This window comes from Chaetodon trifascialis, chromosome 5 (genome assembly GCF_039877785.1).
Source record: "Chaetodon trifascialis isolate fChaTrf1 chromosome 5, fChaTrf1.hap1, whole genome shotgun sequence".
In the NCBI taxonomy this organism is placed as follows: domain Eukaryota; kingdom Metazoa; phylum Chordata; class Actinopteri; order Chaetodontiformes; family Chaetodontidae; genus Chaetodon; species Chaetodon trifascialis.
In genome coordinates, this window is record NC_092060.1 from 23,583,630 (window position 1) to 23,610,253 (window position 26,624).

General features: G+C 39.5%; 3 protein-coding genes across 3 annotated transcripts; all 3 read right to left on the reverse strand.

Moving 5' to 3' along the window:
- Positions 1 to 3,857: 3,857 nt before the first annotated feature.
- On the reverse strand, positions 3,858 to 5,605 carry LOC139330975 (signal-regulatory protein beta-2-like). The gene is made up of 6 exons (XM_070962208.1): positions 5,563 to 5,605; positions 5,127 to 5,456; positions 4,534 to 4,893; positions 4,219 to 4,329; positions 4,077 to 4,123; positions 3,858 to 3,992 (listed from the first exon to the last, which is right to left on the reverse strand). Exons 1-6 carry the CDS (start codon positions 5,603 to 5,605, stop codon positions 3,858 to 3,860), a joined length of 1,026 nt encoding a protein of 341 aa, XP_070818309.1.
- An 11,563-nt stretch (positions 5,606 to 17,168) lies between these two features.
- On the reverse strand, positions 17,169 to 18,927 carry LOC139330976 (signal-regulatory protein beta-2-like). The gene is made up of 6 exons (XM_070962209.1): positions 18,885 to 18,927; positions 18,413 to 18,742; positions 17,875 to 18,238; positions 17,597 to 17,712; positions 17,390 to 17,448; positions 17,169 to 17,291 (listed from the first exon to the last, which is right to left on the reverse strand). Exons 1-6 carry the CDS (start codon positions 18,925 to 18,927, stop codon positions 17,169 to 17,171), a joined length of 1,035 nt encoding a protein of 344 aa, XP_070818310.1.
- Positions 18,928 to 22,315: 3,388 nt separating this feature from the next.
- LOC139330977 (signal-regulatory protein beta-2-like) lies at positions 22,316 to 24,054 on the reverse strand. The gene is made up of 6 exons (XM_070962210.1): positions 24,012 to 24,054; positions 23,540 to 23,869; positions 23,014 to 23,377; positions 22,736 to 22,851; positions 22,527 to 22,585; positions 22,316 to 22,450 (listed from the first exon to the last, which is right to left on the reverse strand). Exons 1-6 carry the CDS (start codon positions 24,052 to 24,054, stop codon positions 22,316 to 22,318), a joined length of 1,047 nt encoding a protein of 348 aa, XP_070818311.1.
- Positions 24,055 to 26,624: the final 2,570 nt, after the last annotated feature.

Consider the following 26,624-nt stretch of genomic DNA (forward strand, 5'->3'; position numbering starts at 1 on the left):
TTTCTGTTCCTTCCACCAGAGAAACTACAGTAACTTCAGAGCGTATCATGAGACCATTTGCCTTAATGTAGGCATATCAAATGGGAGGGTCCAACTTTACAACAATCTGATTGGCCTCCTGTTACGTTGGCGTATCACTGTACTACCACAATGGAAATTAACCAAAAACTTTCCGACTGTAACACATGAAACACCAACAGCTCACCTTTGTCTTCTCACGGTGGTGTTTGGTTCCCATGGTGGGTTCCTACAACCGACACAGTCGACACAGACGGTCTGTTAGGTGAGACTTTGCAAACAAAAGATCTGTTGACATTATCTTTGTTCTGATTTTAAAAATTAAACTACAATCCATATTGACATGGTTTCAAAAATGGAAATATAATTATTAGTCTGAGACAGGATGCTGGCACTGCATCACACACACATTGACACTGAATATTAGCATTAATCACAACGGGCCTGTTGCAGAATTGCTCAATTGACCTCTTGCTTTTGAAGGTGCTTAATCATTATGTTTATTATTTCTGGTAGTGATTGTACTGCTGCTTTGATTTATGAATGTTATTACTTTTATTATTGGCCTGTTAGACAAGCAGGATGTGTTCACAAGCTCAAGATTCACTGAAGCCTTTAAGGTTTGATGGTGGGTCCACGGTGTAAAAAGGATGGAGATGGAGAATAATCTGATTCTGTAGAAGGGGTGAACTATAAATTGCAGACTTCTTGGCTTGTTGGCAGTGGTCGGCAAGTTAATCAACAATCCCTCTCTGGATGGACTGGGCCTCTGAGCAAGTTTTAAGAACGTATTTTCTGAATTCATTCATATTCTGCAGATTGGATGGAAGCTTTGGCCCGCAGTCGACCAGCTGACAATGACAGATGTACAGTTTGTCATGTATTTAAAAATAAATAAAAACCATGTGTACCATTCATTGAAACTGGAATTTTGTCCATTTGATTTGTTCACATTTAAACAAGTCTAAGAGATGTTAACGACTCTGTGAGGTTGCATTTAGGCACAATATTGATTTAAGCTAAATGTTGGCATGCTAATGTGCTGATTTAAAGCTGGCATACTGTTTACCATGTTTACCATCTCATTGCAGTTTAGCATCTTAGCATGTTAACAATTGTCACATGAGTATTGAAGACAAATTTCATCTGAGGCTGATGGGGATGTCATTAGCAGGTTTTTGGTCATAAAATATTGGACAAATTGATTTTATTATTTTTTTTAATCTGCTGATGCATCATCAGTTATTCCAATTCATGCTGAGGGGGACATGAAATGGTTATTGAGACTTTCCACTCAAAATCACATGCCAACCTGCTGGTGGCACTACAGAGAAGTCCGTAGATCACCATGCTCATTAGGATTCATCCTCTGGTCATGGCAATACATCTAATAATTGCTGTTGCCATTGCGAGAGCCATTCTACGCTAGCACGGTTAAAAGTTAACCAGAGAAGAAACTATCATTGCAAATGCCCCTCATAACAAATGATAATCTGCCCACTCTGCCTGTCAGTCATCTGAAGTGAAACACATGAGTAGACAAACTTCCATTTACTGTGCAGTACGTGCTTCATTGCTATTTAGCTGGCAGAGGCATATCCCAACACAACCACATGCATTAGGTGAGAGGCAGTAACAGCAGCATTCTACCAGAAGGCTGTAACAGACATTCACTTTTGGAGTTTTATTGATCTTAACTGGAGCTTTTTACTTGCTTTAAGGTAACTGCAGTAACATAAAGACATGCTTGTCCAACATATGATGAATCCCTTCACAATAATAGGGAACAAGAAAACCTGACGATCTAATGCAATGTACTCCAACACCAGAGACTATAACAACAAAAGATTACCATACAGTTAAAACAACAATCCCACACACATGCACACACAGTTAAATATAAAGGAGGGTGGACGAAGAGGAGGTAAGAACTGTAAATCTTGTTCAAAATAAAAGCTCTGTGGTAAGTACCTGCTTTGTGCTTTCAAGTTGTGCACACGGTCTCTTCACTGACAAACAAATGATGCATGGAAAGTTAGACAATGTTGTGGTTGGGCTATCAAAATAAGGCGTGAACTCAGTGGGGTCTTTTCTTCCTGTCTCGCTGTAAGTATTAGTGTCAGGAACGCGGGCTTGATCGCTGCTGTTTTACATTCTCTACAAGGCGAGTGGTGTGACACCATTACTGTTCCGATTTAACACGACAACACCTCAGAGGAGCAGCTCGAGCGTGCAGAGGGAGGACATACGCCTGCTCAGTCATGCCATGTCACCAGCGCTTTTCATTGCGCTTCTCTGCGGTTTGGTTGCTTCTCATTGGTAGTTGCTGAAAAAGGAGGGAGTGGTCTACATTCACTGGTCCCACCCACATCTTTGTGGTAAAAGCTCATGTTTGACTTGTTAGAAAAAAGCTTTGGTAGCCTTAAGATCTGCTTTACGCAGAGTCATTTTTCTCTCAGACGCAAGCCAGCCCTGTTCTTCTCTTGAAGTTAGCCACAGTAGCAATGAGCTCATTTCAGTTATGATATTAAGAATAAGAACTTTAACACAAACCAAATGTTTTGAGCTAACTTCCCTAATAGCCTATACAGCACAGAGGAATTTACCCTCTGCTGGAGATTTGCTTCAATCTAGACACACTCAGCCAGTAACAGGCAAATCCAAATTTTACCATTTAGATGTTAAAGTAAGAAAGCTGTTGTTGTGGCTCTGAATCCAGACTCCAGACCAGTTTGTGTGAAAATCATGTTGTCTTTCTGCTTGCACCGGTTTCCTCCTCCAGTCCAAAAGCAGTCAAGTCAAGCCGAAACGCTCAATGACCTGAGGTGTCAGCGTGACCTTGAGCTGATCTCTGTCTGAACTTGCCCACTTTTCAATTATCAACCTTTTAAAGCATGTATGTAATTTTAAATGGTGAATAATTAAAAGTTCAACTGAAACGAGCTTTCTGATGCCTCTTGTAGCTCTTCTGTCCTTGCACCTTTACTCTGACTGCACATCCTGTTGAAGCGCAGTCAGCTCTGCTCTGAGCAAACATCTTTGATGGTTGGTCAAAGGGCGGAGAGATGGCCCACCGCAGCCTCTGTCAGTCAGTGTAGCGGTTGAATGTGGTTTTGCTACAGACATGCACAGGGCTTTTACAGAGTTATGTGAGACCAGAAAGATGGGGGAGTTTATTAATTTGACCAGTTGTCCCATGACATTTTTCACAGGGTATATTTTCTTGTTAGTACATTTCTCTTCAGAAAGATTAATTATGTCCACAAAACAAAATGCTCCCCATGTGTTTGAGAAACATGCTTCTGCCTACAGGTGTGAAAGTTTTGGTGGGCAGAGACACAGCAGTGTCTACTCCTCTCTCTCTCTCTCTCTCTCACATACACACACACACACACACACACACACACACACACACACACACACACACACACACACGCACATCAAATACAACAAGAAATGTGCACGCAGTGTGTCTGTGATAGCCCTGTGAATTTGACGAGGTTGGACACTTGATACATAATATTTGTTGTCATATTGAAATATTGGAGGGATTAAAGTGATTCTGGCGAGTGATAATAAATCTGGAGAAAAAACATTTGTTTGACACAATAACAGATCGTGTCAGCTGTTTGGACAGTGTGCACAGTGTGCTTTATTAATTGACACAGTTTGACATCATTTAGTCACGTATCATATTCCCAAATAGTATGCATGGTCACAAAACAACAACAACCAGGAAACAACAACAAAAACCAAAACCAGATACCGATTCTGATACAGGCCTCTGATCCAAAATCAGTGTTCTTTCTCTCTAACTCTCTAACAGACCTGTTAGCTCACTAATCCAACCAAAAAGCCTTGACAACAGCGGAGATCCTCGCTTTCTCTGCTGCTTTTGGATCCTTTAATGCACCACTGTCATCTGTAATCATGGTGAAGATGACTGAGGAATAAACCCACATGTCTCCATCTCTCTGAGAAAATACATGAAGTGACAAAGTTAAAAAAAGCTGTCGCAGCTGTTTTAATAAGGTTAATCTGACAGTCAAATTCCTCACCTGTCGACTTTTCTGACCACCGCTGTATTTTTGCATGGCGACAGCAGCTGTATGATAAAACAGAAAACATATAGATTACAATAAATAATGATGGAGCAGCTTTGATTTCATCATGAGGAGAACTGTGAGTAACTTCTATTACCGTTGGAACAGTCAGACTTTATGCCGTAAATGAGGAGCGCTATGACAATCAGGCTTACAGCCAAGACAGCAAACAGCAGAAAAATAACTGCAACTGAACAGATACAGGGTTCTGAAACAAGATAAAAAGGAAACAATAACGAAAGATGTCAAAGACTAAAAGAAAATGATCTTTCATGTCACCTCCTGGTTAGATGAATTTAGATGTAAAACAAAAAAAGTGCTTATAGTTGATCTTAATAAGCTTGGTTTGAATGTATAATCTGACATTTAGAGTCAAAATTCAGATTTTCTAATAGAACAATGAAGCACTTACCTTCAACATCCAGTTTTGTTCCATTTCCAAATATTATCTGTCCACATGTGGCCACAGCACAGTAATAAGTCCCAGCATCAGAGGAGCTGATGTTCTCCTTGAAGAAGTTGTAGACACATTTCTGTGGAGAGCGAGCCTCAGGACTTGTCTTACACTCATCACCACTGTTTCCATGAGCGTAAATGACACTGGGATGAGATTCATGTGATCCGGCTCTGAACCAGTACACACCGAGTCCTCCTGGACATGTTTTGTTCTCAGAGTCATAGAGGACTGAACACTGCAGAGACACTGAGTCTCCTGGACGGACTGGATCAGATAGAGGGGCTTGAACGACCGCAGTGATATCAGGTTCTGCTCCTGGAAATTGAAAACACAAATATTTACCCACTTTCATGACAAAAAAAAAAAAAAAAAATAGAATAGACAAGATGTTTAAGTGTAATCTATAATCGACTGACACATTAACGTTAAACGTACGTCCACATGACACAGATGGATACTGTGTGTATGATACTGTGGTTGAATGCTGCTGCACATTAACATAATAACACTGCTAGCAAATATTATGAATGTGTTTTTGATATATTTACCTTCAACTCTCAGAAACGCTCCTTTCAAAAATGCAATATTGTAAAGCTGTGACTTTAAACAGTAGTAAAATGCGGTATCGCTCAGCTTCGTCTCTGTTACACTGAGGATGAATCTTTCAGGCTCTCGTGTGAAAGTAATGTGAGGAATTTCATTCACATTATCAAAATCAAAGCTCAGTGCTCTTCCCAAGATTTCAGGCAACTTTCCAGGGACAAGCTTGATCCAGAAAAGGGTTTCAATGTCCCCAGATCTCTGGTGGGTACATGAGAGAGTCACGCTTTGTCCAACACCAACAGTCTTTGTCACAAAGTTCTGATGGTCTGTGCATCCTGAAAGAAACACAGATGAGTGATTAATAACAGACACGTCTGTATATCTCTTCTAGATCACTGTCAGAATACGATGAATACATCTGACCTCTCCACAGATACTTACGTCCCACTCTGAGCATCAGCAGTATATAAAATATTATTGGCATTTTCTGTTCCTTCCACCAGAGAAACTACAGTAACTTCAGAGCGTATCATGAGACCATTTGCCTTAATGTAGGCATATCAAATGGGAGGGTCCAACTTTACAACAATCTGATTGGCCTCCTGTTACGTTGGCGTATCACTGTACTACCACAGTGGAAATTAACCAAAAACTTTCCGACTGTAACACATGAAACACCAACAGCTCACCTTTGTCTTCTCACGGTGGTGTTTGGTTCCCATGGTGGGTTCCTACAGTCGACACAGACGGTCTGTTAGGTGAGACTTTGCAAACAAAAGATCTGTTGACATTATCTTTGTTCTGATTTTAAAAATTAAACTACAATCCATATTGACATGGTTTCAAAAATGGAAATATAATTATTAGTCTGAAACAGGATGCTGGCACTGCATCACACACACATTGACACTGAATATTAGCATTAATCACAACGGGCCTGTTGCAGAATTGCTCAATTGACCTCTTGCTTTTGAAGGTGCTTAATCATTATGTTTATTATTTCTGGTAGTGATTGTACTGCTGCTTTGATTTATGAATGTTATTACTTTTATTATTGGCCTGTTAGACAAGCAGGATGTGTTCACAAGCTCAAGATTCACTGAAGCCTTTAAGGTTTGATGGTGGGTCCACGGTGTAAAAAGGATGGAGATGGAGAATAATCTGATTCTGTAGAAGGGGTGAACTATAAATTGCAGACTTCTTGGCTTGTTGGCAGTGGTCGGCAAGTTAATCAACAATCCCTCTCTGGATGGACTGGGCCTCTGAGCAAGTTTTAAGAACGTATTTTCTGAATTCATTCATATTCTGCAGATTGGATGGAAACTTTGGCCCGCAGTCGACCAGCTGACAATGACAGATGTACAGTTTGTCATGTATTTAAAAATAAATAAAAACCATGTGTACCATTCATTGAAACTGGAATTTTGTCCATTTGATTTGTTCACATTTAAACAAGTCTAAGAGATGTTAACGACTCTGTGAGGTTGCATTTAGGCACAATATTGATTTAAGCTAAATGTTGGCATGCTAATGTGCTGATTTAAAGCTGGTATACTGTTTACCATGTTTACCATCTCATTGCAGTTTAGCATCTTAGCATGTTAACAATTGTCACATGAGTATTGAAGACAAATTTCATCTGAGGCTGATGGGGATGTCATTAGCAGGTTTTTGGTCATAAAATATTGGACAAATTGATTTTATTATTTTTTTTAATCTGCTGATGCATCATCAGTTATTCCAATTCATGCTGAGGGGGACATGAAATGGTTATTGAGACTTTCCACTCAAAATCACGTGCCAACCTGCTGGTGGCACTACAAAGAAGTCCGTAGATCACCATGCTCATTAGGATTCATCCTCTGGTCATGGCAATACATCTAATAATTGCTGTTGCCATTGCGAGAGCCATTCTACGCTAGCACGGTTAAAAGTTAACCAGAGAAGAAACTATCATTGCAAATGCCCCTCATAACAAATGATAATCTGCCCACTCTGCCTGTCAGTCATCTGAAGTGAAACACATGAGTAGACAAACTTCCATTTACTGTGCAGTACGTGCTTCATTGCTATTTAGCTGGCAGAGGCATATCCCAACACAACCACATGCATTAGGTGAGAGGCAGTAACAGCAGCATTCTACCAGAAGGCTGTAACAGACATTCACTTTTGGAGTTTTATTGATCTTAACTGGAGCTTTTTACTTGCTTTAAGGTAACTGTAGTAACATAAAGACATGCTTGTCCAACATATGATGAATCCCTTCACAATAATAGGGAACAAGAAAACCTGACGATCTAATGCAATGTACTCCAACACCAGAGACTATAACAACAAAAGATTACCATACAGTTAAAACAACAATCCCACACACATGCACACACAGTTAAATATAAAGGAGGGTGGACGAAGAGGAGGTAAGAACTGTAAATCTTGTTCAAAATAAAAGCTCTGTGGTAAGTACCTGCTTTGTACTTTCAAGTTGTGCACACGGTCTCTTCACTGACAAACAAATGATGCATGGAAAGTTAGACAATGTTGTGGTTGGGCTATCAAAATAAGGCGTGAACTCAGTGGGGTCTTTTCTTCCTGTCTCGCTGTAAGTATTAGTGTCAGGAACGCGGGCTTGATCGCTGCTGTTTTACATTCTCTACAAGGCGAGTGGTGTGACACCATTACTGTTCCGATTTAACACGACAACACCTCAGAGGAGCAGTTCGAGCGTGCAGAGGGAGGACATACGCCTGCTCAGTCATGCCATGTCACCAGCGCTTTTCATTGCACTTCTCTGCGGTTTGGTTGCTTCTCATTGGTAGTTGCTGAAAAAGGAGGGAGTGGTCTACATTCACTGGTCCCACCCACATCTTTGTGGTAAAAGCTCATGTTTGAACTGTTAGAAAAAAGCTTTGGTAGCCTTAAGATCTGCTTTACGCAGAGTCATTTTTCTCTCAGACGCAAGCCAGCCCTGTTCTTCTCTTGAAGTTAGCCACATTAGCAATGAGCTCATTTCAGTTATGATATTAAGAATAAGAACTTTAACACAAACCAAATGTTTTGAGCTAACTTCCCTAATAGCCTATACAGCACAGAGGAATTTACCCTCTGCTGGAGATTTGCGTCAATCAAGACCAAATCAGCCAGTAACAGGCAAATCCAAATTTTACCATTTAGATGTTAAAGTAAGAAAGCTGTTGTTGTGGCTCTGAATCCAGACTCCAGACCAGTTTGTTTGAAAATCATGTTGTCTTTCTGCTTGCACCGGTTTCCTCCTCCAGTCCAAAAGCAGTCAAGCCGAAACGCTCAATGACCTGAGGTGTCAGCGTGACCTTGAGCTGACCTCTGTCTGAACTTGCCCACTTTTCAATTAGCAACCTTTTAAAGCATGTATGTAATTTTAAATGGTGAATAATTAAAAGTTCAACTGAAACGAGCTTTCTGATGCCTCTTGTAGCTCTTCTGTCCTTGCACCTTTACTCTGACTGCACATCCTGTTGAAGCGCAGTCAGTTCTGCTCTGAGCAAACATCTTTGATGGTTGGTCAAAGGGCAGAGAGATGGCCCACCGCAGCCTCTGTCAGTCAGTGTAGCGGTTGAATGTGGCTTTGCTACAGACATGCACAGGGCTTTTACAGAGTTTTGTGAAGCTTAAAAGTTTCTCTCAGAACACTGCTGTTGGATGCTGAATAGATTTTTTGCACAATGGTGACGCAAAGCAAGTGAACTATGCAGCACTGGATTTCTCCACAAGGGAAGTGAATAGAGGAAAGAAGAACAGAGAGTCGCACTGTAGAATATGTGTCCTCTATTGTTAGAACAGGTTACCACAAGCAGCATTACTCTGGTCTACAGGCCTGAGCACTGCTCCCCACATCTCTACAGATAGCATCAGCTCACCCCTCAACTGCCACCACACAGTGACAAGAAACAGCTCTTCACGCTTTGTTCACGAGTCTGCAGGACAGCTCAAGGAGTCCAGCTGTTTTGTTAATCGATTGCATGACCTGTATGCGAGTACTTCTGTCAGGTTACATGTTGTCAAAATGTCTGTGGACCTTTGCTTGGTTTTGATGTTTTATTGACATAAAAAGAAAAATTTATTTTGTCTTCACATACGAAATAACAGCAGCTTCAGTCATCACAAATGCTACAAGAAATGTACACACAGTATGCTGGTGAAGTTGTCATAGAAGCTTGATGATATTTATTGTAATATTTACATTTTTTATCAATAATTTCAAGAATTTGTCTATTGAAGGGGAAATCCATTGAGTAGAATGTTGCCTTTACAAATGTCCACATGAAACTGACAATAAATGCTATCAGAGAACTGCACAGAGTTGACCTGTTGAATCCACATGAAGTGTTCTGACAATAACATGAAGGAAAAAAAAACATGCACAAGTTCTCATTCATTTACAGGAGTATAGATAGCATAAAGGTCCACTGCAACATGGACTCATATCAAAATTCATGCTTTTAAAACCTGAAAACCTGTCTGTGTGGACTGATTGTGGTCATTTTGAAATTTTACTGCACTTTAATGCTATATAGCATAAATATGCTTTTGAGGAACAAAATAATCTTTATATTTTTCACTTCCGTTTCATGGTGGTGCCTCCTTTTTTGCATGAATTCAACAGAATACCTTCTCTCAGCAGATGTTATTTCGATACAGCTGAAGTCTTAGACACATGAACACACATCTTATCCTCCACCTAGCTCAGCTAACTCGCTGCAGCACATTAAACAGCAGGTAAACATGCCTGCAGAGATCACTTCAGTCCAGTTGCATGCTGGTCTTCAATAGCACTGACAACACACGGTCTGCCAATGACATGCAGGCGACAAGTTTGTTCTCTTGTTTGCTTCAGAGTAACATCTGTATGTGGCAGCCAGCTGCTGTCAGTCAAACACACTGGGACACTGAGACGACAGCAATTCTGATATTTCCTCAAAACCTCTTTTCTTCATTTTAATCATAAAAAACTATCAGGAATATACTAAAAAAAATGCAGCGATTTTAGAATATAGTGATGACTTAAATGTGATTTCAGTTGGACTTTAAGAGCTTGCATAAATGTTGGCCTGTTTGATCCTTGTTAAGTTTTTCATTAATTCTGCCCATTTTCAGACATAAAAAATGTTTGTTTTGCATAAAGTTACTTATACTGACACACCAGCCTGAAAATAAAGTTACTTCCTTATTTTTTTTAACCATGACTACTTTAGTTTTTAGAGACATTAGTTTTAAATGAGCATGATCACAATGTTTCCGGAGGTTTATTATTTTTAGAGGAGACATTCTTTAAGTCAAAAATGAAGCAGGCTCAAAATTACTTGTTGAGTCTTTGTTTTCTGCACTCTGATTTGGTGTAATAACTCGTTGTTTGACTCATGGGGATGAAAAACATCAAACTTAGAGGCACTGACAGATTTTGCTGGAATTGACTGAATGGCTAATCCAACTCAAAAGCCTTGACAGCAGCGTGGATCCTCTCTCTCTCTTCTGCTTTTGCACTCGTTTCACCTCTGCCAGTTTCCATTATGGTAAAGACGACAGCAGAATAAACAGATGTGCCCTTACCACTCTGGGAAAATACAACAAAAATTCTGTGAGATGCCGATCATGAAAGATGCATTTAAAAAGAAAAAAGGAACATTTTTTAAGAAGGTTAATCTTACCTTTAACTTCCTTACATGTTGATGTTGCTGTCCACCAGTGGTTACAGCGCCTGCTACCCAAACAATGAGATTTTTTCAATGACTAAATTAAAGAGGAACGGTTCTGTGGGTTGACTGATACTCAGCACTAACGTGAATCCAGTGAAGTTGACTTACCAGTGTGACGATCACAAGCCTTCATGGGACAAACAAGCAAAACTATAATAATAAGACTTATAGCCAAAGCAAGTAAAAACAATAATGTACTGGCTCTCTTAGAATCCCACATGATGACTGCTGAAAGATTAGAAAAACAAGAACAAATAATGAAAATAATTAGTAAAAGTGTAAACAGTACGATTCCGATATTTGTCACAGCTTCTCTTAATGGACTCTATCTGATTTCCAGTTAAATATTCAATTATGTTGGTTTCACCATTAATGAGATGGGCTGCAGTTACCTTCACTGTTGGGTTTTGATGTGTTTCCACAAACTATCTCTCCACATGTGGCCTTGGCACAGAAATAAGTCTCAGCATCAGAGGAGCTGACGTTCCTGAAGAAGCTGAAGGTACATTTCTTTGCTGAGAGTCCTTCGGGGTTCGTTTCATTGTCTTCAACACTGTTTCCTTGAACATAAGTAAAACTTGTGTGAGACTGATGTGATCCAGATGTGAAACAGCACACAGTGTGTACTCCTGGGCGGGTTTCGTTCTTAGAGTCAGAGAGGGCCGGACACTGAGGAGCCACCGAGTCTCCTGGAGTGACTGGATCAGATGGAGGGACAGTAGTGATATCAGGTTCTGGTCCTGTTGTAAAAATTAAACATTTCAAGCACTAATTTTCATGTAAGAGACACATTTCTACATTTTTTTTTTAACATTTATATGAGTTATATAAACATGTGCTAACTTTATAGATCAAGGAAAGAAATCAGAATTAACATTTGAAGCAATCTGAGAAATCAGTCTTTTTCAGCTGTATTTACCTTCAACTCTCAGGTCTATTCCTTTCAAAAATACTGGAATTTGTTGTATTTTCATACAGTAATAAACTGCAGCATCACTTAGCTTCAAGCTTTTTATAAGCAGAACGAATCCTCCGGGCTCCTCTGTGGCTGTAACATCAGGATCAACACTGTGAGAGCTAAATGCTCTTCGTAAGACCACAGGAAGGTTTCCAGAAACTTGTCTGATCCAAACCAAACCTCCAAAGGTCTCATAGCTACATGTCACTCTCACATAATGTCCAACACCAACAGTCTGTGTCTCAAAGATCTGACCTGTGCATCCTGCAAAGACATTAATTTAAATTAAAATCAGAGACAGAATCATGTTTAATCTCTTCTAAATTACTGTAAGAGAATGACAACACTTTAAATATATATCAGGAGTAAATCTGAAACGTTATCATATACTTACGCCCCACTCTGAGCATCAGCAGCAAATAAAATACAATCAGCATTTTCTGGTTATTCCACTTGCGACTGCTGTAATTGAAACTGCATTAGAAGACGATTCGCCTTAATATAACCATATCAAGTAGGAGGAAACAATTTCAGAGCAATCTGATTGGCCTCTTGTTACGTTTGCGTTTCGCGAGACTACCACAGTGGAAATGATCTCAACCATGTTTCCAACCTAAACACATGAAACAGCTTGAACAGCAAGCTTTTGTTTCATGTTTCATGGTGGGTTTCTATAACTGACACAGAGTAAACACAAGACAGCATTTGATTTGACTAAATGTGGCTTTTCATCTGATACTAATAAGGGTCAGCTGTTTAGGACACAAACTGATATCACCCTAAATGAAATCATTTACCCTGCGAGGTTTGTGTATTAGGAGAAAATAACATTCACTGCTCTTCCACCATGTTTATTGCAGTTGTGGCTTCAAAAACCCTAAAATAGATGGCAGGTACTAAAAATTTTTGTGATTCATGGTGCGGTATCGTCCTGACTTGGATGTCAATCAATTCAGCAAACCCATGATTATACATGCTTAAGGCATGATGAAGATTAAGCAACTAAAACTACTTGGTTTATGTTTGGAAATGATTTTGAGGAAGATCAAATAAACAACGATAACATGCTACATGAAACGTTACCACCTTATGAAGTTAACATGAACTTGTTGGCAGACATTTTTCGGTCCAAAACCAAAGTCTGAGAGAACGCTAACCGAATCGGACGTAGTTAATGTCACATACAGGTAGCATGGTCACAACTTTGCCAGTTTACCCTGATTACATGTGTGGGCACCTTGTACGTGACTGTCAAAAGGTATTGTTTTACATAGGTAATAAGTATATAGTTTTAACACACACACACACACACACACACACACACACACACACACACACACACACACACACACACACACACACACACACTACACCATGTCATCAGCAGTTATAAACAGAATAAAATTGGAGTCTTACCATTGATGATATCACCATGTCAAGCAGGACAGTCCAGCCAACGTGACCAAACCCAAACATTATCTCCAGATTTTGTCTGAACCCATAGATGGACTCGGGACAGGTTTCCACTATGTAGTCCACAGCTGTCAGCATTTATATTAAAGTGTGATCAGTGCTTTACTATTGTATGTACTTAAGTGTCTCGTGAAGGGTGATGCATTCACTTACTGACGTATGTGCTGAAATGCATTTGAACAGTGACGCAACTGTTTAATATAAGGGAAAATGCGAACAAGCTATACAGTCAGTGACTAATAGTCTTTCAACTGAACTGAGAGGAATAATTTGAATCACCAAAGTGATTCGTGGTTTCCTCTTCCAGCTGAAAATATTGATCTGCTTTGTGTGGAAGTAACTCAGATGAGAGCAGGGAGGGGGGACCAAATCGGTAAAGGTGCTGGCTGCAAACTCTAAAACACTGATAAGAAAGAGCTGAGGGGAGCTGCAGGATGTTGATTCTCTGAGGTTTCGTTTTTACGTGCGACCTCTCTTGCACACAGGTTTTTCATGAGATCAACTGATGGTGTAAAATCAGAAAGACGGAAGAGCAATCTTGCAGTATAATGGAGGTCAGCCCATCCATTGGTGGACTGTGTTGGGAATTGCTGGTACACCATCCTACCACTATACCTGCTAAACTCCTAGTTGGGGTGAAAGACAGGAAAGCCATTTTGTCACATGGCCATTACAGAAGCCCATTCACCTATGGAAAACTTAAAGTTTTTGTTTTGTTGCTGCTGTGTTGATGTGAAGGAGGGAGTATGAAGGAGTGTGTACAGGGGCAGAAAATAGGCGCCTGAAAGGATCAAAACCGCAGTGGCATTCACCAACATGCTGGGGTTTGTGGCCATCAGCCAGGCCAACATATTGGTGACCACAAGCAAAACATGTTGGTTTGTCAATGACGTGAAATAAATAAGGTGCTGCTTGAGGTTTGACAGTTTAAAAAAAAACGTAAAATATATTTAAATGAGTCATTGCACATAATACACACAGTTAAATATGGAGAAGGGCGGACAGAAGAAAAGCAAGAAGTATACAGTGTAAAGTCCTGCAGTAAATACTTTCATGTTCTTTCTGTCCTGCTTTGTGACAGACACAAACACACATGTACAGTCACCACTGACAAACAAGTGATGAATGGAAACTTAAGCCTTGCTGTGGTTGGGCTTCAAACTCAAGTGTGAATACAAAGGGACTTTTCTCACTCACTCTGCATGTTAGCCTCAGGAAACTGGGCTTCACTGCTGCTATGCCTTTTTTAGAAGGCAAGTTAAATAATTTATTCTTATTAATCTTAATATCACAACAATTTGCTGGAGTAATTAAAGGTCTTTCTATGTCTGGATGATTTTATATCACACTTTTCTGCAGTTGGATTCTTTTGATTGGTAGTTGATGTCAGAGGGAGGCGGTGCTAATCATTCACTGGTCCCACCCTGGTCTTTTTTTGGCAAGAACAAGACTTTGAGCTGTGATCTGAAGTTAGATCTGCCAGATTATGAGCAAAAGATTTGACCGCTTTGTGAAGTGTGTTCCAGTGTGCATGACTTGGTGATGGCAGCCTGTGCAAATCCATGGTGAATGAATCCTTAAATTTGCATTCAAATGCTGATATGCATGCGTGCTATTTCAAGATCACTAATGCATATGCTTGTAGATCTTTAAAAACACAGTTTCTAAACACTTTGTGTGAAAACATTAACCTGCAAGAAAAACTACATCAATAATTTGTTCAACTAAAAATAGCTGCTGACACCTCTTGTATCTTTTCTCTCTTTGCAACCCCTCTCTACATATCCTGTCAAAGCACGCTGTCGTTTCTGTTTCTGAGTAAACAGCCTTGATGGTTTGTCAAAGGGTGGAGAAATGGACCACTGCAGCCTTTGTCAGTCAGTGCGGCTTGTGGCTTTGCTTGTTGTTTGCAGTGTAGACATGCAGAAGGCCTTTTACAAGGTGGTGTGGGACCAGGAAGATGGCGGGGTTGATTTTTTTTCAATAGTTGCCCGTAAATATTTTTTTTTTACGTAGTATAAGGATTTCTTGTGTCTAAAGAAAGATTAATTGGGGCAAGGCAGTAAACACAGTCAGGTACAGAAGTCTGAGGTAGTTACCGGACAGCAGAGGAGCAGATGAAGTCAAAAGTAGGAAGGGTCGATAGAGAGAAGGCAGTTCCATGACAATTGCTGGAGATTCTTGCATGAGGGTGAAGAACAATCTGGCAACAAATAAGAGTGGGAGAGCCTTTTAAGTACTGCACTGATTGGAGATGAGTCTCAGGTGTGTGCTCAGGTGGGCGTGGCTGAGCAGGTGTGCAGATGAGGGAGAGAGTGGCAGCAGGTATGGAGCTGGCAGACAGTGATGCAGTTTGCTTTGCGGTCCCCAAAATCCTGTGACCTGTAGTATTAAACTGCACTTGTTGTTACCACCAGTGACCACAGGTGTCGCCAAATCATCCAGGACTGAAATCTTCAGCTTTAACAACTGCCACAGCAAAGCCGTGGGCCTCCTCTGCCATGTATCTCTTAAGTCACCTTGCACCAGATTTCATTGTAATCCCTCTAGTAGACATTTCACACAACACCAAAAATTTAAACCTTCCAATGGCACCAATGGCAATCCATAGAGCCACATGACTGACCACCACCGTGGCTGAAATAGACATTTGACACACAAATTGCTGTCTGCATGAGTTGGTGTGATCAAATAGTCAAATTAGGGTGATTAAAAGATAATTAGGATCCATTTTGTTAATGATTATCAGGCTGTCTGTTCTTCTGTCCACGTCTGCCTCGACTTTCTTGTATTTCTCTGCATCTAACAGTCAAACACAAACCAAACAGAAACCAACTTCGTGTAAATAATGTTACTAACCCACAATAAAACACTATTAAATCTCTGTCCTTTACCATAACTAATTACTGTCTTGATTTGCAAATTTAATTTAGACTGTTACTTACTTGACAGTGAGGAGAGTAATTATGGTTTCAGGGATATTTATTTTTCAATCTAACATTCAGATCTCAAGTTAATTTAGGTCCCCTATGAGGTTTTTATTTTCCTTTTGTTTTGGAATTGTCAGTTTTTATTCATGTATATTCTGTTTCTGTTCACAGTGCTTGTTTGCTGTTTTGACAAATGTGAGTAAAAGGCTTCACTCTCAAGTCTTAATAAAAAAAGAAATTGAATTTGTAGTACATTAAGACAGATAGACGTAAGTGTGGTAACACGTCAGCATGTTTTAGAAATTCAAATAAATAAGAAAATAAAGCAACTTAAAAAATATGATGCTATTTGAACATTTAGTTGTGTCAATTGTGTCTAAAACATTAAAAAAGATATTCATTCAATCTCAATTTCTTATAGAGGTTGCATCAAGCAAAGATTGAATTATTGTGTTCAAAATAAACAAACGATGGTCAACACAAACAATTTCATCTGTTATTATTATACTATCAATATACCACACTGTTATCGCTATTGTTTTTCATTGCATTGATACATATGGAAGTTAAGAGCTTTAAAACTGCGTATCAGACAAAAGAGACCAATCGGCAAACTTCCTGAACCTTCCATCGCTTTCGAGCCGAATCTTTCAAAAAGCCTGTTTGAGTCAAAACATGACAAAGACTTGAGCAACAAAATGCAAAAAAAAATGAATTAAGACAGAAAAGAGACAAACAATGTTGAAGGACATCACCAAAAGCTGTGCTGTTTTTCCATCAGTATAATTGAGTTTTGTAGAATCACAGGACAAAAAAATTGTACAATGATTGCAAACAGATTGGACAAAACACATATTTTTTATCGGTATCAGATGTGAAATTGAATTTTCCGTCTGTGTGTGCTAGACAAAAACTTAGATTAGCTTTAACTGGCAAATCGATCGTTAACCTATCGCATCACGTCCTGACATCAGCGTAGACTGTCTCTTCATCTGCTGTTTTTATATTCCTTCTCTCTGCTGTGCGAGCGTTCCTCTTGGTGAAGGCTGGTGCAGAATAAACCAATGAGTTCTTCTCTCGCTGAGTGAATATATGGAAAAATGTTATGAGATGGCAGATGTTAACATTTATGAATGGCAGTAACTTTTCCAGTGCATTATTTTCTTTAGTAACCTTACCTGCTCAGTTTCCTGATCACCTCTGGCTGTTGCAGCATTTGCTTCCAGAACAACAGCAGCTGCATTATCAAATCAAAAACAACGATGAAAGATTAAAAATGCTTTTAAGATTTGAGAATATTTGGCTTTATAAATACAACTGACTTGACTTAATATTAAGTATATTTTTGCAAAATGCTGTTTGGTAGATGTAGAAACTTCTGTTACCGTTGCAACAACCGCAAGATTTTCTCTTGACGGTATAAATCAGGGAGACGATAACAGTCAGACTCATAGCCAAAGCTGCACATAACAGAAACAGAACTGTATTCTTCTGCAAATCGCTCATGCTGTGCACTGAAACAACATGAAAAGGACAAAAGTTAATAAATACTCTGATAAGATATAACCATGCATTAGGAACAAGTGTTTTGCGGCAACATCTTAAGAGATTATTCAAAATTAATGATTATTATGATTGAGATTTATATGGAAATGTTCAGCACTTACCTTCAACCTCGAGTTTTGCTCCATTTCCAAATATTATCTGTCCACATGTGGCCACAGCACAGTGATAAGTCCCAGCATCAGAGGAGCTGATGTTCTCCTTGAAGAAGTTGTAGACACATTTCTGTGGAGAGCGAGCCTCAGGACTCGTCTCACACTCATCACCACTGTTTCCATGAGCGTAAATGATACTGGGATGAGATTCATGTGATCCGGCTCTGAACCAGTACACACCGAGTCCTCCTGGACATGTTTTGTTCTCAGAGTCAGAGAGGACTGAACACTGCAGAGACACTGAGTCTCCTGGACGGACCGGATCAGATGGAAGGACTCCATTGATGGCAGTGATATCAGGTTCTGGTCCTGGGAAATACAAACATGAAAATAAGCATGCGTTACTCACTTTCATGACAATAAAAGAGTCAAAACTGTTAATTATGCATACACAGACTAATATAAACTGTGGACAAATTCTATATTGATTTATCCATGTAGGAACATTTAACTATGCAAACTGGTGTTAGAAAGAGTGCTTACCTTTGATCCTCAGAAATGTTCCTTTCAGAAGAGCCATGTGAAGTTGTTTTACTTTTAAACAGTAGTAAACTCCAGTATCGCTGAGCTTTGTTTCACTAATATGCAAAATAAATGTTCCAGGCTCTTGTTTGGCTGTGATGTGACCAGTCTTGTTCACACCATCATAAGCAAAAGTCAAGGTTCCTCCCAAGATTTCAGGCAAGTTTCCAGAAACAAGCCTGATCCAAAATAATTGCGTTGAAACCCAAGATGTCGAGCGTTCACAGGTCAGAGTCACATTTTGTCCAAAATCAACAGTCCTTGTCTCAAAGATCTGATCGTCTGTGGATCCTGAAGAATAAAACAAAATGAAGAACCACAGATCAGTGAGCAGAGAAAGAATCATGAATGCCCTCTGCTGAATTACTGTAACACCATGATAATACTTCAAATATGTATCTGTAGCACATCTGAAACGTTTACACATACTTACGCCCCACTCCGAGCATCAGCAGTGAATAAAACACGATCAGCATTTTCTTGTTCATCCGCTCGAGTCTACAGTCAAATTAAATATTAGTAGAAGACGATTCACCTTAATGTAACCATATCGAGAGGGAGGGAACTATTTCAGAGCAATCTGATTGGCCTCTTGTTACGTTGTTTTTTCACTGTGCACCGCAGTGGAAATTATCTCGACCATCTTTTCAACCTAAAAACATGAAACAACACCAACAGCAAGCTTTTGTTTCATGGTGGGTTTTTTATAACTGACACTGAGAGTAAAGACAAGAGGCGATTTGTTTGATCTTAATGTGAACTACATGATCCAGAACAATGCAATTAAAAACATTTTCCTTTGTATTTTAACAATATTTAGTCAACTTTCCAAGTGATCCTCGCTCAGATCAAGCTGTTTAGGAAACACACACATATCATTATATGGTATCAAGTCAAAAGTAAAGATTGTAGGGGAACACCAGCAATTTAGCATTGCTCTAACAAAAAGTTGCAGGACTTGAGACCTGAGGCAGATTTTACAAAGAATAGTCAAAGTTGAAGAAACAGAGGCTCAGATATCTTAATTTTAAGTTCTTAGTATGAGTCCAGCTCCAGAACACTGGATTCTACATCTCCTGTGTCCTTTATGCCACTTACTGCCTGTATTTGTGGACATAATTGAGGATTTCAATATTTTTCTGTGTTAGATTGGATTTGATCAAAGCATATACAATTTGCTCAACGAACAGAAGAACAACAATGAACTTTTTAACTGAACTTGAGTTAAACATGAATTAACTGATCTGTTTGATTTGTGTGCACATAAAAACGATGTATCCAGCCATTAACCACAGAGATAAACAAAGATCTTAAATAATCAAATGTTCCACAAGATCACAGAATGACCTTGTGACCCGCCCACTCTGCCTGTCAATCACATTGCAGGAAGTGCACAGCATGCAGAGCTGAGGAGCTGTCAAACTATTCATCCTCTGTACTCACTTCACTTCTTTTCACAGGGCTGGTGAAAGGCAGCAGCAGAGCGACACTTTGTGTAGACACTAGAAAAGTAATGACGTCATTTACAACAGAAGCCCTTTGCACCTTCTGTCCTGCTTTGTACTTTCACACCCAAACAGACACAGACATGCATTCACAGCCACCACACTCAGAGACATAATGCATGGAAACTTAAGCCTTGCTGTGGTTTGGCTTCCAACTAAAGTGTCAATTTAACACTGCTTTTCTAACTTGCTCACTGTTTTAACCTCAGGAAGCTGAGTTTTACCACTGTTTTGCCATATTTAAAAAAGCAAGTGGACACTGCAGTATATAATTTTTATTCATATTATTAATATCACAACAACTTGGTTTGACAAACACAGCTACCCAGTCATGTTATGGCTGTTTTTAAGGCACTTTTCTGCAGTTTGGTCCTTTTGATTGGTGGTTGCTGTCAGAGGAGGGGGTGCTACTGTTCATTGGTCTTTTTAGGAAGAGCAGGAGTTTGAGCTTTGATGTTAAGCTTTCCCGATTAGCTGCTAACAGGTTTCACATGCTTGCTAAAGTCTGCTCCACTTTGTGCATCACCCTGTGCAGTGATGGACTGGCAATGTGTCCAAAATAATGGTAAATGAATCAATACATTTATATCAAAATGAAAACTAAAACAAACTGATATGAGGATTGGATATTTTAAGATCACTGCATCTTTAAAAACATAATTTTTGAATGTACATTTACCAGGTAGAAGAACAAAAAGATTTAATTTTGTTCAACTAAAATTAGGCTGCTGAGACCTCGTGTAGCTCTTCCCTCCCTGCACATCCTGTTGAAGCCCATCATCAGGTCTGTTCTGAGTAAACAGCCTTGGTTGGTCAAGGGGTGGAGAAAAGGCCCACCACAGCATTTGTCAGTCAGTGTATTTTGTTGCTTGTGGCTTTGCTCTGTCTCAGTGCAGACATGCAAAGGACTTTTACAAAGTGCTGTGAGACCAGAAAGATGGAGGAGTTCATTAATTTGACCAGTTGTCCCATAACGTTTTTCACAGAGTATATTTTCTCGTCGGCACATTTCCCTTAAGACAGATTAATTATGTCCACAAAATAAAATGCTCCCCATGTGTTTTTGCTAGCCATGCCTCTGACTGCAGGTGTGAAAGTTGTGGTGGACAGAGACACAGCAGTGTATGCTTGTTTCTCTCTCTCTCTCTCGCTCGCTCGCACACACACACACACACACACACACACACACACACACACACACACACACACACACACACACACACACACACACACACACACACACACACACACACACACACACACACTTTGTGTCCTGACGTACACATGGTGAAAATGTGGAAGGAAACCAAAGATGATAAGACCTTTGTCAGAGCAGATGTTTAGACTTGTTAAACACAGGTACTGAGAATGGGGCTTTAGTTGAAGACCTTTCTGATAATGTTTTTGCACGAGCATGGTTTGGAGGACAAACTTAACATTTGACAGATAAATGCTTCAGACTGCTCACATGCTAAATGCACTGCAGACGGTTGGGTCATGAACTGGATCAAATGTACAGTGTTTTGGCACTAATGGATGCAGATGTAGTTTTTGGTTTGTTTGGATCTCTGTATCATGTGTATGTGTACTGTGGGATATCTCCTGATAGGTGTACTATAAAGTAGATATAACTTCATCTTCAGTCATCACAAATACGACAAGAAATACATGCAGTGTGTCTGTGATAGCCCTGTGAAACTGACGAGGTTCAACACTTGATATTTATTGTCATATTGAAATATTGGAGGGATTAAAGTGATTCTGGCGAGTGATAATAAATCTGGAGTAAAACCAACATTTGTTTGACACAATAACAGATCGTGTCAGCTGTTTGGACAGTGTGCACAGTGTGCTTTATTAATTGACATTGACAGTTTGACATCGTTTAGTCACATATCATACTCCCAAACAGTATGCGTGGTCACAAAACAACAACAACCAGGAAACAACAACAAAAACCTAAACCAGACACTGATTCTGATACAGGCCTCTGATCCAAAATCAGTGTTCTTTCTCTCTAAATGTAACATCTGTAAACCTCTCTGACATCTGATCCACCTAATTTATGAGATATATAAGAGGATTTTATCCAAATATAGAAGAGGATTGTATTTGTGCAGTGACCAGTGCAGGATAAGCAGATATATTCAATGGATGGAAAATTTCATCCACACATTTTATTCATCTGAATCCATCTAATTCAATTCAATGTGTTTCAAATGTCAAATCTTAATATATACAATATAATATGTAAATCATTACCTAATAGCCACCGTGTCAAAAACTGTTTGTCTCTAAGCAGACTAACATCAAATTGATCGTACAGCACCAGCTGATGACAAACAGACCTGTTAGCTCACTAATCCAAACAAAAAGCCTTGACAGCAGCGTAAATCCTCGCTTTCTCTGCTGCTTTTGGATCCTTAAATGTGCCACTGTCATCTGTAATCATGGTGAAGATGACTGAGGAATAAACCCACATGTCTCCATCTCTCTGAGAAAATACATGAGATGACAAAGTTAAAAAAACAGTAACTTTTCCAGTGCATTATTTTCTTTAGTAACCTTACCTGCTCAGTTTCCTGATCACCTCTGGCTGTTGCAGCATTTGCTTCCAGAACAACAGCAGCTGCATTATCAAATCAAAAACAACAATGAAAGATTAAAAATGCTGTTTTAAGATTTAAGAATATTTGGCTATATAAATGCAACTGACTTGACTTAATATTAAGTATATTTTTGCAAAATGCTGTTTGGTAGATGTAGAAACTTCTGTTACCGTTGCAACAACCGCAAGATTTTCTCTTGATGGTATAAATCAGGGAGACGATAACAGTCAGACTCATAGCCAAAGCTGCACATAACAGAAACAGAACTGTATTCTTCTGCAAATCGCTCATGCTGTGCACTGAAACAACATGAAAAGGACAAAAGTTAACAAATACTCTGATAAGATATAACCATGCATTAGGAACAAGTGTTTTGCGGCAACATCTTAAGAGATTATTCAAAATTAATGATTATTATGATTGAGATTTATATGGAAATGTTCAGCACTTACCTTCAACCTGGAGTTTTGTTCCATTTCTAAATAATATCTGTCCACATGTGGCCACAGCACAGTGATAAGTCCCAGCATCAGAGGAGCTGATGTTCTCCTTGAAGAAGTTGTAGACACATTTCTGTGGAGAGCGAGCCTCAGGACTCGTCTCACACTCATCACCACTGTTTCCATGAGCGTAAATGACACTGGGATGAGATTCATGTGATCCGGCTCTGAACCAGTACACACCGAGTCCTCCTGGACATGTTTTCTTCTCAGAGTCAGAGAGGACTGAACACTGCAGAGACACTGAGTCTCCTGGACGGACCGGATCAGATGGAGGGACTTGAACGACCGCAGTGATATCAGGTTCTGGTCCTGTGAAATACAAACATGAAAATAAGCATGTGTTACTTTCATGACCAAAGAGTTAAAACTGTTAGTCTGAACAGACTACTTTAAACTGTGGACATGTACTATATTAATTTATGCATGTGGGAACATTTAACTATGCAAACTGGTGTTAGAAAGAGTGCTTACCTTTGATCCTTAGAAATGTTCCTTTCAGAAGAGCCATGTGAAGGTGTTTTACTTTTAAACAGTAGTAAACTCCAGTATCGCTGAGCTTTGTTTCACTAATATGCAGAATAAATCTTCCAGGCTCTTGTTTGGCTGTGATGTGACCAGTGTTGATCACACTATCATGATCAAAAGTAAAGGTTCCTCCCAAGATTTCAGGCAAGTTTCCAGAAACAAGCCTGATCCAAAATAATTGTGTTGAAGACCAAGATGTCGAGCGTTCACAGGTCAGAGTCACATTTTGTCCAAAATCAACAGTCCTTGTCTCAAAGATCTGATCATCTGTGGATCCTGAAGAATAAAACAAAATGAAGAACCACAGATCAGTGAGCAGAGAAAGAATCATGAATGCCCTCTGCTGAATTACTGTAACACCATGATAATACTTCAAATATGTATCTGTAGTACATCTGAAACGTTTACACATACTTACGCCCCACTCCGAGCATCAGCAGTGAATAAAACACGATCAGCATTTTCTTGTTCATCCGCTCGAGTCTACAGTCAAATTAAATATTAGTAGAAGACGATTCACCTTAATGTAACCATATCGAGAGGGAGGGAACTGTTTCAGAGCAATCTGATTGGCCTCTTGTTACGTTGTTTTTTCACTGTGCACCGCAGTGGAAATTATCTCGACCATCTTTTCAACCTAAAAACATGAAACAACACCAACAGCAAGCTTTTGTTTCATGGTGGGTTTTTTATAACTGACACTGAGAGTAAAGACAAGAGGCGATTTGTTTGATCTTAATGTGAACTACATGATCCAGAACAATGCAATTAAAAACATTTTCCTTTGTATTTTAACAATATTTAGTCAACTTTCCAAGTGATCCTCGCTCAGATCAAGCTGTTTAGGAAACACACACATATCATTATATGGTATCAAGTCAAAAGTAAAGATTGTAGGGGAACACCAGCAATTTAGCATTGCTCTAACAAAAAGTTGCAGGACTTGAGACCTGAGGCAGATTTTACAAAGAATAGTCAAAGTTGAAGAAACAGAGTCTCAGATATCTTAATTTTAAGTTCTTAGTATGAGTCCAGCTCCAGAACACTGGATTCTACATCTCCTGTGTCCTTTATGCCACTTACTGCCTGTATTTGTGGACATAATTGAGGATTTCAATATTTTTCTGTGTTAGATTGGATTTGATCAAAGCATATACAATTTGCTCAACGAACAGAAGAACAACAATGAACTTTTTAACTGAACTTGAGTTAAACATGAATTAACTGATCTGTTTGATTTGTGTGCACATAAAAACGATGTATCCAGCCATTAACCACAGAGATAAACAAAGATCTTAAATAATCAAATGTTCCACAAGATCACAGAATGACCTTGTGACCCGCCCACTCTGCCTGTCAATCACATTGCAGGAAGTGCACAGCATGCAGAGCTGAGGAGCTGTCAAACTATTCATCCTCTGTACTCACTTCACTTCTTTTCACAGGGCTGGTGAAAGGCAGCAGCAGAGCGACACTTTGTGTAGACACTAGAAAAGTAATGACGTCATTTACAACAGAAGCCCTTTGCACCTTCTGTCCTGCTTTGTACTTTCACACCCAAACAGACACAGACATGCATTCACAGCCACCACACTCAGAGACATAATGCATGGAAACTTAAGCCTTGCTGTGGTTTGGCTTCCAACTAAAGTGTCAATTTAACACTGCTTTTCTAACTTGCTCACTGTTTTAACCTCAGGAAGCTGAGTTTTACCACTGTTTTGCCATATTTAAAAAAGCAAGTGGACACTGCAGTATATAATTTTTATTCATATTATTAATATCACAACAACTTGGTTTGACAAACACAGCTACCCAGTCATGTTATGGCTGTTTTTAAGGCACTTTTCTGCAGTTTGGTCCTTTTGATTGGTGGTTGCTGTCAGAGGAGGGGGTGCTACTGTTCATTGGTCTTTTTAGGAAGAGCAGGAGTTTGAGCTTTGATGTTAAGCTTTCCCGATTAGCTGCTAACAGGTTTCACATGCTTGCTAAAGTCTGCTCCACTTTGTGCATCACCCTGTGCAGTGATGGACTGGCAATGTGTCCAAAATAATGGTAAATGAATCAATACATTTATATCAAAATGAAAACTAAAACAAACTGATATGAGGATTGGATATTTTAAGATCACTGCATCTTTAAAAACATAATTTTTGAATGTACATTTACCAGGTAGAAGAACAAAAAGATTTAATTTTGTTCAACTAAAATTAGGCTGCTGAGACCTCGTGTAGCTCTTCCCTCCCTGCACATCCTGTTGAAGCCCATCATCAGGTCTGTTCTGAGTAAACAGCCTTGGTTGGTCAAGGGGTGGAGAAAAGGCCCACCACAGCATTTGTCAGTCAGTGTATTTTGTTGCTTGTGGCTTTGCTCTGTCTCAGTGCAGACATGCAAAGGACTTTTACAAAGTGCTGTGAGACCAGAAAGATGGAGGAGTTCATTAATTTGACCAGTTGTCCCATAACGTTTTTCACAGAGTATATTTTCTCGTCGGCACATTTCCCTTAAGACAGATTAATTATGTCCACAAAATAAAATGCTCCCCATGTGTTTTTGCTAGCCATGCCTCTGACTGCAGGTGTGAAAGTTGTGGTGGACAGAGACACAGCAGTGTATGCTTGTTTCTCTCTCTCGCTCGCTCGCTCGCGCACACACACACACACACACACACACACACACACACACACACACACACACACACACACACACACTTTGTGTCTTGACGTACACATGGTGCAAATGTGGAAGGAAACCAAAGATGATAAGACCTTTGTCAGAGCAGATGTTTAGACTTGTTAAACACAGGTACTGAGAATGGGGCTTTAGTTGAAGACCTTTCTGATAATGTTTTTGCACGAGCATGGTTTGGAGGACAAACTTAACATTTGACAGATAAATGCTTCAGACTGCTCACATGCTAAATGCACTGCAGACGGTTGGGTCATGAACTGGATCAAATGTACAGTGTTTTGGCACTAATGGATGCAGATGTAGTTTTTGGTTTGTTTGGATCTCTGTATCATGTGTATGT